The sequence below is a fragment of the Polyodon spathula genome, chromosome 6, assembly GCF_017654505.1.
Source record: "Polyodon spathula isolate WHYD16114869_AA chromosome 6, ASM1765450v1, whole genome shotgun sequence".
Lineage (NCBI taxonomy): Eukaryota > Metazoa > Chordata > Actinopteri > Acipenseriformes > Polyodontidae > Polyodon > Polyodon spathula.
Window position 1 is genome coordinate 20,582,332 of NC_054539.1, and position 14,224 is coordinate 20,596,555.

General features: G+C 36.5%; 1 protein-coding gene across 12 annotated transcripts in view; it reads right to left on the reverse strand.

Moving 5' to 3' along the window:
• Window positions 1–14,224, reverse strand: part of map7b (microtubule-associated protein 7b) — a 66,544-nt gene that overhangs the window by 15,107 nt on the left and 37,213 nt on the right. For 5 of the 12 annotated variants that reach the window (XM_041252475.1, XM_041252471.1, XM_041252472.1 and 2 more), the window contains exons 4-10: window positions 10,070–10,233; window positions 6,586–6,700; window positions 6,082–6,180; window positions 5,426–5,536; window positions 3,109–3,219; window positions 1,347–1,460; window positions 351–499 (exon numbers count right to left, since the gene is read on the reverse strand). In XM_041252475.1, coding sequence (XP_041108409.1) covers window positions 351–499; window positions 1,347–1,460; window positions 3,109–3,219; window positions 5,426–5,536; window positions 6,082–6,180; window positions 6,586–6,700; window positions 10,070–10,233 — 863 coding nt within the window. The remainder of the gene's footprint in view (window positions 1–350; window positions 500–1,346; window positions 1,461–3,108; window positions 3,220–5,425; window positions 5,537–6,081; window positions 6,181–6,585; window positions 6,701–10,069; window positions 10,234–14,224) is intronic. The other 7 variants (XM_041252473.1, XM_041252474.1, XM_041252476.1 and 4 more) reach the window with 7 other exon arrangements.

The window sequence follows — 14,224 nt, forward strand, 5'->3', positions numbered from 1 at the left end:
TAAAATACATACACTAAGTTAACTACTTTTTGTAAGTTCTCGACATAGTGAACTAAGACATCCTACTAAATCTGGGACACTAATCTTACAAACATTGAATGCATGATCTTTTAAAACTACAAAGATTTCCCAGTTCAAATGAGCAGCTAAGAAGATTAATGTTGTTTGGTGAGAAAAACATGACCACCGATAACATACTGTATACTGCAATAGCCTTGTATTGGAAAGCCATGAACATTCTGCAGGTTAATGCACTGAGGATTTGGAATCTACACCTTACTTCTTATAAAAAGGGATTGAACATTAAACGATGATAACGCTCACTGCTTGAAGCCCAGCCCCCACCTTACCGTTACTGAATGCACAGTTCTCCTGCGGTTAGCGGCCTCTGAGCTCGAGAAAATAGCCCTTGGTCTTTCCACACTTCTACAGTGGGTAGGCTTGTAGGATGCTGGTGTCATGGAACTGAAAGACGCTGAACGGGGACAAATGGGGACAACTATAGGGTGTGTTCGAAGCAATGGAGGAGAGGGAGTGAAGGAGAAAAGAAAGAAAGCAGCTATTAGATCTACCAGAAATTGCCAGAGAAATGGGTACCAGAACCATCACTATCAGTCTACATCTGCCCTTGAATAATCAGACAGAGGTACATATCTACTTTTTAAACTTGGTGTTATCAAGTGCTTAACAGTGATGGTTAAGCTACGCACAGCAACTACAACTGATTTGAAACATGTTAGTAAATCGGAAAGAACTGAAAATTGATTAGAAATGTACTACTTAGTTTAGGTGATTTTACTACTATGAAAAGAGGACTACTGAAAAGCCACCACAGTAAAAGCAAAGCAAAACTGTTAAACCCAGGCAAAGCAGAGAGTTATAGAAAAGGTTGTGCAGTTTAACTGCTCTCACTCCAAACACTGAAACACATCATTGACATGCATTTTCAATAATACATTGATAAAGTCAAAAACCAACAAAAACACTTCAATATCGAAAGTCAAACCACGCTCAGTGAACTTGAATATTACATAAGATTACAGAAAAACCTGTTTACAAAAAGTAGATAAAAAGGTAAGATAATAAGTAATTCATATATTAAACTTTGGGCTTTGCTACAACTAAACATTTACATATTGCACTTATTACACATTAAAAACATGCTGGAGGCATCAAGGGTGAGTATTTACTCAACGAATAAACTCAACGAAATCCCAGGTACCTGGGCTGTAACAAGGAGTTCTCTGATCTGATCACTTTTAGCCAAAGAGCACACCAAAATGATTTGCTGACAGCATGTAATCCCTTTTAAGAAAACAAACAAACAAACAAACAAAAAACTATACCTGTCTCTCCAGACAAAGAAACAGCACTTCTGCTCCTTGCCAGATAGGAATGGGTCGGGGTTAGTAGCCGGCTGACAATGTTGCTCTCCCAGGGGCTAAGCTGCATTCGACGCGCTACAACAAAAAAACGAAATCAGACCGAGTGGCTGCAAGGTGCACAAAAGCTTTGGAACAGCATAAAAAGCAGCCTGTGAATTCACATATATGTGTGTGTGTGTGTGTGTGTGTGTGTGTGTGTGTGTGTGTGTGTGTTTTTTTTTTTTTTTTTTAATAAAACATTAACCATGCTGGTCGTATGATTCCTGCAAACTGCAAAAAGGAAAGTAATGAAAAAAAATGGTTGTAGCAAACATTAACTCACACTAATGCTTAGAAATGTTCAACACCATAAAAACATGCAATGCTTCATACTGTACACGCCTGGTGAGCACTCCATGCCACAAGTGATACTTGAAATAAAATCCCAAGTTTTAATGAGCAACAACAAAAAATAAAAAATGAATAAAAACGTCTATTGTAGGTTGGCCAGGCATTAGGCTTGCGGATTTCATTTTTGCAGAGTGCTAAATTCCTGAAGAAGAATACATTTGTTAAAAAAAGTAAATGTACAGAGACACTACAAAATAAGCTATGCAAGCTTAGCATTTGCAGTGGTTTACACATTTGGTTACACAAAGCAACGGATGGTATTAGCTGGGAAGCGAAACTTGTCTGGAAATCATTTCCATCTGCTAAAGGCAGATAAATCAGTAAAGTGTTTAAAATACTCTTTAAAAATCACTTGAAACATGTTAAACATCATTGATTGCATTGCTGTAATGGACTGTTGGTTCACTGCGGTGCAATTTTGTGCTATCCCTAACAAATTTATTACCAACTATGTACAGTGTGGTTATATTCATCCAAGCTCAGAATACTGAGACTCTGAAGTAAAATTTGGCATCCCATGGATTTTGATCATGTAACCTGTACTAATTAAATTTCCCAATTACGTTTGTGTATTTTGTTTATTTAAAAAAAAAAAAAAATATATATATATATATATATATATATATATATATATATATATATATATATATATATATATATATATATATATTTTTTATTATTTTTTAAAAAAGAGAATATTGGCCTTTAAAAATTGGTTATGCTCCATTATAAGAAAATGCGAACACTACAAACAAGCCAAATTGTCTTTCACTTTTGGTTATTTGTCAGTGTGGGCAAGCTAAAAGTCTAATCTGATCTTTGTAACCTGTCTTTTTGTTTTCTTTACAATGTATTCAATGAATGTCATCTCACCTCATAGTAGTTGCCAGGTTAAACACTTTCAAGCCAGCACTAATTATTAGTCCCATCTAGCTTTTCCACAATTAGTAATATTAAACTACAGCTTAATCCTAAAGCATGCTTTTTAGGAACAAACCAGTACTATATTGCGATATTAGGCCTGTATAAAGAAAAATGCAAGGCAGCTAGTGAAACATTTAGAGAAAGCTATACATACTTGCATTTGTATAGCATGTTTTACTACTGTTTTATTGCATGCATGCATAAAAGTCATCAATTTTATAAAAGCCATCAATTTACTGAGATCCGGCTGTATCATAAAGCTGGAGAATGCTATATGGAACTGACCTTTATAACTTTATAACTGACCTTTAGAACAGTATTTGATTAAGAAAGCTTTCAAATCAACAGAAATGACTTCCAGGCAGTTTCACGTTCAACATTAAAGTGCTACTTAAACTCTTTCAAATACATTTTCGTTCCACAGGAACATCTGGCTGTGCATCCTGAGAGGGCTTTCCTCGGGAGGAGGAACGTGGCTTTGACTGAAGTTTGATCAAGTACGAACTCCTTTTCTGCAAGGCTGTTCAAATAAATCAAACACGTTATTTAAAAAGACCCACATATCAAGAGGATGTTTCTACTGTTTCTTATATTATCATCAAACACTTGGATGAATGCATCCTCCTGCAGGGAACATGTCAAAGGTTAGATAAATGACTATAGCATAAAACAAGTTTATGGCTAGAAGTCGATTCTCAGAGAAAAATGGCTCACTTGGTACAAATTGCATGTAATTTATAAATTAAAGAGAAAAGACAATTCTAAAATTACACTTGCACCGTTGTTAATGTAAAAAAGGATGTGTTGGTTACAACGTTAGAGCAAATAGTTTTTTTTGTTTTTTTTTCTCAGTTTCACATAAGCCTGCCTTCACACATTACAGTAACCTACCTTAACACCAACCATCTCTTTAACCCAGTTGAGCAAATTAACACAAACTGCATGTCCTTATCTCAGGAGAATGGAGGGTTAGGGTTAGGGTTATGTTTAAGTCTAAGCAGGTGTGGATTGTGGTGCTGGAAATAATATAGTAGTACTACTTGATACCCTAGTATAGATTTTTTTTTTTTTATTTAGTGTTGGAAAGTAGTTACTATTTGTGAAATAATATAAAACTGTTTTGAAATGGAAAAAACGTCACAAAAAACATCCAATGCCAGTTGTAAGAAAAGAAAGTACACCATTTACATGTATCATTTATATTTCTGTGTTCCTTTGACTTTTATATAATCTAAAACCAAAAAATAAATAAAGAAATAAATACATTTGGAAAAAAACAAAAAAAAACAAGGAAAGGTTTTAACACAAAGCAAAGTTATACATTACACAACGAACACAGACCTATGATATACTAGTGGAAATGGGATGGTTGACAACAGTAAGATGAACCACCCGTACAACATAAAAGATTTCAGCAGCCTTTCTTGATACAGTGTGTGTGTGTGTGTGTGTGTGTGTATATATATATATATATATATATATATATATATATATATATATATATATATATATATATATATATATATATATATGAGTTGGATTGAGATACAATTTGGAGGGTGCTATATATATATATAAAATCTAAATGTTTTCGCTCAATGAAATTATAAAACCATTTAAGAGAGCCAGTATCACTTCCATATCAGTTATAACAATACATTTAAGACGTACTGGGCCTTACCATGCGGTTGCCCATCTTCCAGGATCATCTGACATAACTTTCAGTACTTTTTTAGCATTATGAACGGCTTCGGGCAACTGATTTATACTAAAACCCGGTGCTATTGTTTACATTTTATCTGCAGTCCCTGGTAAATCAGTAGATGCATCTACTATTATCACTTGAGAGTTCCTCAAGCTAACTCAGGTTGCTAGGATACGGTCTGCCTAGGGTCACATGCAGCATTGTCATCTGGGATGCATGAACTCAATGGACTATTCGTTTTAAATATATATTTTTTTATTTTTAGATACCATTAAAATGTAATTTTTTAATTGACATAAAATGGCTACTGCAATGGTTATTGTATGAAGTAAAATAAATAGCAAGACCACTGTATATGTAAGCTGAGTTCAGAACTAGTGTTCGGTTGTCATAACGTAAAGGCTGAAATATTAAAATATCAACCAACTCTGAAAAACATCTATAAAAATTACCTTTCTGTATATTGTGGCAGCAAGAAATAAATCAGAACAGCATTTTACTTAGTTTGTTTTATAAAAGGTGTTATTATTATTATTATTATTATTATTATTATTATTATTATTATTATTATTATTATCTGTCGCTTTGACTACTGTATGTGTAGAATACACACTTTCTTGTATATTTTGTTTAGCCTTTTTAACTTTTTTTCTCAACTGTGGTCAGAGCGCATCTCATAATTTGAATTGTTTTTAACAAACCTGATTCTAATAACTTGCCGTATATCGTTAGTCATTTTAGAAAAAAAAAAGAAAACGAGAGAATGGCAAAACACAACACAAAATGTTCTCAGGTAAGGTAAAATGGTTCAGAATTGAAAAAGAATGCATTTACAGACACCATGAAGTGTAAGCTATGATACTGGATCTTTAAGTTATCCTTGTTAAGCAAAATGATTATTCATTTGCACCTACCTAGACTTTAAGCTCTCCCCCATTTAAGAAACTTAGCTTTTCATACACAAGGCCAGTTCAAAATGTTATAGGTTTCTCCACATTTAAAACAATAGTTCAAACTGTACCTCTGTCTGAAGCATTTAATAACGTTGCCGATGAGGAGGAGAGCCGCTTGCTCATGACTGGATCAACATGTTTCGAGAGGTTCATGGTGGAAACAGACCGCCGGTCTGCATCTAAAACAAATGGAGATAATGGCAGGTGACAGCCTGATGTAAGCGCTTTGGTGATATTGTACAACACCAGGAACTACCGGTAAATAGGGTATTGAGGAACAATTCAGGCCCTTGCAATGACACTTAGGAATAGATCTGAATTACACAACACTGTAGGATTAGCTATTTGTATTTGACAAGGCAAAGGTCTTTCTGGTAGACTGCATTTCAGAACATCTGTTTATGCCTACTTTTAGAATTTTAAAATGTGTGCAGTCATCGTGTGCTCCATACGACCTGCTCCTTTTTACTGCAGAGAAACGAAGCTTAATTTCACTAGTACTCTCATTTTATTTATGTAGTATATAATATACTATTCATTAGTATATTAACTGTGCCAAATACCAAAAGCCAATCTACAGTCGTGGGTCAGTATGTTTATTAGAAAGTCTCTAATCTAAGTTTCTATTCTATTTATGTACTCTAAATATAAGCATGCAGGTGCCAGTTAGCAGATGCCCTACTCACTAGGTTTGAGATATATAGATGTAGAAGTAGATATTCACATTGCATTTTTGTACCATATCTGCGAAAACCACAAGCACCCTGGAAGTGGTGCTCCAGGCCTGCTAAATCGAGAAAGAGGAAAGCAGATTCAACAGAACCTGGCCAAGACAAAAACAAAAAAGAAACAAAAAAGGTACAGCCAATGCAAGACAATGAATGATTTTTAAAAGAAACAAAGCATATCATAAAATAAAAAAAAACAAAAAAAAGTTAAGCACAGCAAGACAAACAGGAAGGACATCTGTGTTTTAATGAGAGAAAAAAAAAATCTTCTCAAAAAAGGAATGCTGTTGAAATGTGTTTCAATAATGCAAATGTGTGCAGCTCTCATTTTCCAGGATTTGAAAGATAGCTGGATCCTGTATATGTCCATTTATTTTAAAACCTGACTTTTTCAAGCTTTAATTATACTTGTTCATCTTTCATTCTCTTACGTGAAGTTATACACAATGCATTTTCTGATGGGAAAGCAATGCAAATAAAATCCCTAGATTTCTATTTACCACTGGTGTTGATTGTGCTGCTGTGCATTGCCCCGCCCCAAGACCACCTGCTGGGTTTTTGTTTTGCTTTTTGGCTTCTCTCAATCGTCCTTCGAACAACAGCTTCATGTCGCTCCTTTGGAATTGAATACAAAGATACACATTAGAAAAACCTTTTAGACATCACATGTTTCAACATGATTATACTGTACCTTTAGGTCATGAGTTTAGTTTGTTTTTTATTCATAAACTTTAGAACATTATCAAATACATCAACAATAGATCAGGCCCAGAATAGGCCTGGAAACAATCATGGGGTTTCCATGTGGGTCAATTTACATGTAAAATGGCGATGCGCGTGCACGTTTGGGAGAATTACCTGTGTAAATCAGGTTTGTTGCCGAAAAAAAGGCCAAAGAGAAGGATACAGTAAATCTCATTTACTCGTGTAAATGACAAAACACACAAGGAAATCCACGCCCAGTTTTGCATGGAAACCCGCATTTCACGTGTAAATGTTAATGAGCGTATTTATCCTTAAACTATAAATATTGCAAGGGAGAAGGTCAGTTGTTACTGTGGATTCCAAGACGACAGAAAGTAGTAGCTGATGGGCGATTTTATGGTTAGTAGTGGTGTAGTTCACCTTAATAATAATGCGGGCGGCTTCTTTTTTTATTAATGTGTTTTGCTGTGTCTGGTCTGTCACGTTGTATATCTCTTGTGGGTTTACAGCCCGTGTTATAGTATTAATGCAGCTGTTTGAGAATAACCTTGCTGCTTAACATGTCTAACTGAATTAATTCCCATCCTTTTTTTGATCCCAGCTATGTCCAAAGACAACAAGTGTCTGCCCTATACATTAGTAAATACAGTTGGTGAACTTAATGTCATGAGCCAGCTCGATAGCCCAAAACAGCAGAAAACAACATCCAACAAGTTGTTGATGCTCTCTCAGAACTGACCAAATAAAACTGCAAATGAAAGCACTGACTGTGTTTTATTTGTTTCCATCATTAATATTTGACACAACAGTAAATCCAACACAACTTAAAAGGAGAGAATCTGACAGGAAGAGACTCCTCAGATCGTTCCTGTCCAAATAAAATTGGCGGCTGAGGTAACCTTCACAGTTGCCAAGTCCGCTTATAATAAGCAGAATTGGGCTTGCTTTTCAGAGTCCCTGGTTGGAACTTGCATAAAGACTTGGCAACACTGGTAACCTGACTGTCTCACAGCAGGCAGTGACAATTTCAGGAATGAACTAATGCTGCACTTCGGTCCGTTTCACCAGTATCCGCCACCTCCCTTTCAAGTGCCTACTACCCGTATTTGCCCAAGCGTGGTGTTGAATGCTTCCTCAGCAGCTGTCAACCTGGGCAGGTAAGGTTTCTAAGCCAGGGTAGTATACACAGCATCACCTGATCCTCTATATGGTGTATTGCCATGGTAATCTGCAATACCTATTGGTCAGTTTCATTTTATACCTCTAAGTTTATTTTTAATTAATGAGTCGTAAGATACATTCGTTGCAACAGTATTCAGTACTAATGACATTTGAAAAACAATTTGGGCAAGAGTAGTAAAACACATTATTAACCAGCCAGGCACAAAGTATTTTGCTTTATTACAGCAGCTTAGATTCACTTGTGTACCAGTTCTCTGCACATGGAAACTACATTTTCGCAACAGTTCGCTAGTAATCTTATAAAACAACAAGAGTACTTTACGCATATCTAACTTACATATCAACCCCCAACTTTCCCATTCATTTGCATGACGTCGGGTGAAAAGCCTGGTTCATTCGTGTAAAATAAACTGAGCAAATGAAAACCCAAAAAAGCATTTTACAAGAGACATTTTTGTCATGTAAATGTCTCGCGTTAAAAATAAATAAATAAATAAATAAAAACTTGCATGGAAACCCCATGAATGAGAAGGATTGCCAGTTTAGAATATTCCTTAGGCCAGGTCTTAGACACAAGCTGTTGAATCAAATCACCACAGACATTTCACAACAGAGTAAAATACAAATGGTAATCATAAATATTTATATTGATTGATTACATTGGGGTGGCACTTTTGAACTCGGGACACATTACAATATTAACATAACTCTTCACACCAATGCCAGGTGGGTCATCACCACTGTATTTCCATTTACTGTCTTAGAAACCTCCCTGGTATCTGTAAACCATCTGTAATCACTGTAAACCACAAGTGGCTAATCAAAAAACATGACTTCACTATAAACAATTGAGCTCAATTATAGTGTTCAATGAAAACACACCGATAATACGTTCTTTAAATAAACACACGTTAAAGCTTTGAGGACAGGGCCGACAGAAAAAGGGACCGCGAAGCTCCTATTTTAGACAACCCTTTTAAGAGTATATGTGTTAAGCCTATATTAAGATTCCCCATCAAGTTTGTGAACATTCAAAACCATTACATCACAGCTGTTATTGAAAATGCAAACATTGTGTGATCTTTGTTATATAAATTATTAACTAGGGAGCAAATATGCCAACTGTGTACTTTGTATTTTTTTTGTCTTAGGAAACAGGAAATTAACAGGATAAAAATAATAATCATATAATCTAACCAAAGTTAGACATTGTTCTCAACCAGGGTTCTGTGTAAATACAGAAGCTGATATGCTCAACCCTTTAAGTACAAGTCCTGTATGCCTCCAACTGCATGGAGCTAGGCAGTGCAGTGTTTCTCTGCTCATCGTCTTTGCATTTACTGCTGAGCAGATGTACAGTATGCATATGGTGTGAAAAAACGTGATGGGTTCTCTTTTTAGTTTTTACTGTAGTAAACGTGAAATTACACACGCGATTACTGCTTATGTGAAGCAGGAACAGTTTATTTCAATACATCATTGAGACTTACTAATATATTTAGACCAACATGCATGAACTGTTATACTTATAAAATGAAACACATCCATTTTTTTTTTACTACCTTTCATGTACTGCTTTTAAATTGGAGCACCAGATACCATCTACATGCAAATCACTTGTATTAATTATTAACATCAAATAATTAAATATTTACAAAAATGTTCTAATAATCTAAGGCAATTACCAAAACAAATATTAACTCATGATTTGAAAAAAGCTTTTTATTGTAAAAGTTTAGCCTTTTTGCGACTGTAAGCATTCAATTCCATGCCATGGTTCTATCTGCCACAGCGATTTGAAATCAGACTTGTTCATTTCAAATGTGCCTCTCTTAGCTCCAGTCAGGACTGCAGGCCATCAGAACAGACCGCACCAACGCTGAGTTACCTAATAAGCGGCAACTGCGAAGGACACGAGAGGCAGGTTTAAAACTAAAAAATAAATAAAAAAATGGATACTATGAAGACAGAACATGAGGGCTAGGAATACACTACTGTCAGGAAAATACTGGAGACTGGTAAATTCATTTATATTAAAAAAAAAAATGTATTACAGGTGACCTTCCTTTATTCATGTCTAGAAATCCACTTGTGTACCTTTTGTTCCTCAAGCCTCAGTCTTCGTTTTTCCTCTACGGCAGCTCGTCGCTTTTCCTCCTTTATTCGCTGCTCTTCTAATTTCTTCTTCCGCTCTTCCAGGTGCTTTTCATAGTACTGCTTAGCCCTTTCTTCCTTTTCTAAAAAGGCAGATTCCCTAGCAGCTGGGGGAAAAAAAAAAAAAAACACAACATGCCTCAAAATCCTGGGGAAAATCTCTTTACATGTCAAATATTAAAAATAATACTTTTCAGCAAATGGAGAATTCCATAGGTATCTCCAACAATATCTAGATATATGCAAATTATTACAATCAGACAGGCTGCCCCCAAATTATGATATTCTGTGTCTTTAATCCTTAAGAACGTCTAACAAGTTTTGTCAGATTTGGACAAGCAGTTCACTAAATATATGAAAAGTAAAACAACATCTGGGTTGAGTTTTTGCAAAGTGTAAAGCTTTTTTAAATTAATTTATTATATATATATATATATATATATATATATATATATATATATATATATATATATATATATATATATATATATATGATAGACTACTGGTGCTGTGTAGGGCAGCTATCCTAGGTCGCAGGTCAAAGAGAGATTAGATTTTTCCTGAGGAGTTGCCATAACACTGCAAATATGGAGCTGACAGCTAAAATGGTTTATGGGATACTTAGATGCTTTGGCATTAGAGCCTGCAGTGGATTTGCAAACTCATACAAGCTCCCCTGACATAATTATTAGAATTAGGATTATGAAAGGATTTATGAACATCTCTTCTCTATCATCACGTGGTTTCCAGGGTCTGAACTGGAAGTTACATCTCTAAAACCACAGTATTGTGAAATGTGATGCTACAGCCCTTTTATATTATCAAGCATAAAAAATAAATAAGGCAAGAAAGGAAGCAACTTACAAACATGCACATATAATGAATAGATACAGACCATGCATCTATTCTATTTTATATACTGCTCTCGCTTTTTTTAAATTTATATTAAAAAAAAAAATCAGACGACCCTCATTTCATAGGATGAAGTTAAAGATAGAAAGCTGCTGATTCTTATTGGAAGTCTATGCAAACGGCATTGATAATCCACTGTTTTTTTGAAGTCCTATGTTTGGGTTGTCTCTTTCATCTTACAGTGTCGAGCCATGCTCCTCTCTCACTGGCACCTGATTTGTTCAGTCACATTTGTTTAATCCCAATTAAACTGCTAAATTTGGGGAGAATTACTTTCCTTAGAAAGTAATCTCCACGTGGCTTTGGCAATGAGCCTAGTTTAGAGCACTGATTCGTCCACTAATTTTGTTATTGACAATGACTCTGTAGTGTTGATTATTTGAAAGTTATTACAGCTCTAAACAGTTGTATAACACCGTGTAACAAATTTTAATTTTTTTTTGGTTCCTGGGTAGTAAGTGTTATTTCCTAATTGCTTATGCCTCAAAAGTATAGAAAATGGCTATTATTCCCCACAAACTTTGCTTTTGTGACCAGGACAGTGATATTTTGAAATTTACCTATTTTCCAGAACATTCCAGATAGATTCAGTGCTGAGTAAACTTGGAGTAACTTCTAGAACTTTTTAGAACTTTCCAGTAATATAAATAGTAGTATAAATACAGTTTAGTTCCAGCTGCCTAAGTGGATAGATATCTGCATTTTTCTGAGATGGCATCAAGAGGCTGCAAGCATCCGGCAGACGCATTTTGCTATGTCTGCGGCCAATTTATCAAGACAAGAGCGAAAAAGTACTCCGTGGAAGCATCTGCTAAGATGTGTGAGGCCGACAAGGCATATTTCGGCATGCCTGTCGGGAATCAAGACAAACCCTGGGCACCTCATTTCACCTGCGAGCACTGCAAAAAAACTCTGGAAGGTAAGATGGACAATTGTTGCTCGGAATTTTATGTTATAAAATTTGTTAACATTTTTAAAATTGTAAAAGTTTTTAATTTTAAAATGTTTTACAATTTTCAATGTTATTGAAAAATTATATCATATATGAAAAATGTTGCGAGAATCTCTTACACATTAGTCATGGGTGAAATAAATGTATTTTTGTAGGAGGGTACAGAGGGGAAAATAGAGCCATGAAGTTCACTATCCCAAGAATTTGGCGGGAACCCACTGACCACTCAAGCAACTGCTACTTCTGTATGGGGGACCCTTCCAAACAACAGATTGGCAAGAATGCACCTGCTATCACGTATCTGCCACACTGCCATGAGCTCCCCATACCCAATCCTCCGGAGAGAGAGCAGCCGTCTTTAGAAGAGAGCAGCAAGTGAGAGAGCGAGGAAGACGTTGTAGATCCAGATGACAATTTCAGAGGTGGAGCTGAGGAGAGAAACCCATACTACCCCAACCAAAAAGACCTCAACGACTTGATTAGAGATCTTGGTCTCACCAAGTCCAATGCCGAGCTTTTGACGTCTAGGCTCAAGCAGTGGAACTTGTTGGATGAAAGTGTGCAAGTCGCAGATCAGAGGAAGCATCACCAACCTTTTTCCAGCTTCTTCACCCATCAAGATGGGCTCTGCTTCTGCCACAATGTGACCAGTCTGTTCGAGGCAATCAGAATCGCCTGTAACCAGAATGAGTGGCGCCTCTTCATTGACAGCTCATCCAGGAGCCTCAAAGCCGTGCTGCTCCATAATGGTAACAAGTACCCGTCTCTTCCCCTGGCTCACTCGGTGCACCTCAAAGAGGATTACAACAGCATCAAGACCTTGCTGGATGCCTTGAAGTATGACGAGTACGGCTGGGAGGTCATAGGAGACTTCAAAATGGTGGCACTCCTGATGGGTCTCCAAGGCGGTTTTACCAAGTTTCCCTGCTATCTTTGCCTTTGGGACAGCAGGGACACCAAGGCGCACTATCACAGGTGGGACTGGCCACAGTGGACCGAGTTCTCTGTGGGGAGGAACAACGTCAAGTGGGAGCCACTGGTGGACCCCCAGAAGGTGCTGATGCCACCACTGCACATCAAATTGGGCCTTATGAAACAATTTGTCAGAGCTCTAGATAAGGAGTCGGCAGCCTTCAAGTACCTTCAAGACTTCTTCCCTAAGCTGTCTGAGGCAAAGGTCAAAGCCGGTGTCTTCGTCGGACCACAGATAAAGAAGATCCTGAAGTGCAATGAATTCCCCAAGAAGCTCACTAGTAAGGAGAAAATGGCTTGGAACAGATTTGTCGCAGTGGTTCGGGGCTTCCTGGGCAATCACAAGGCCGAAAACTATGTGGAGCTGGTTAAGACTCTGGTGAAGAACTACGGCACAATGGGCTGTAGGGTGTCCCTCAAAGTCCATATCCTTGATGCTCATCTTGATAAATTCAAGGAGAACATGGGAGCGTACTCGGAGGACCAAGGCGAGTGCTCCCACCAGGATATACTGGACTTTGAACGCCGCTACCAAGGACAGTATAACGAGAACATGATGGGAGACTACATCTGGGGGCTGATTCGTGAAAGTGATTTACAGTATAATCGTAAATCTCGAAAAACTACTCACTTCTAAATCTTTTGTAGTCATTTTTGTATTTAGTATAAATACATGTTAATTTGGATTCATATGTTGTTTTTTTCTGACTTTATGTGAATGAAAAGACACAAATTCACCCGTTTTCTCATTGGAAATAGGTAAATTTCAAAATATCACTGTCTTGGTCACAAAAGCAAAGTTTGTGGGGAATAATAGCCATTTTCTATACTTTTGAGGCATAAGCAATTAGGAAATAACACTTACTACCCAGGAACAAAAATTGTGTTACATAGTGTAATCAATCGCTATCCAATTGTACTAGTGTCATTTTTCTTTCACTTTTCCAGTAAAACTGGATTCTACTGAAATGCCATGCAACGGTTTATGATTTACATTATTGAAAATGTTATGTTTTAAAACCCCCAAAATACTATTTCCCTAAAAATCCAGAACTAAAATCAACATCAAACACTGAATGTTCTGCCTTTTGTAATTTAACTAGCTTGTTTAAATAGCTTTACATTCTGTAAAAAGGTTACTGTGAAGATCTATCACAGATCGTTGTCCACTTCTGTAAAATATGTTAACTAGAAATCAATGCAGGAGCTGCCTCAATCTGGCAAGGCAGGCTACAATGACGTTGATGAGACAAATCCCATCA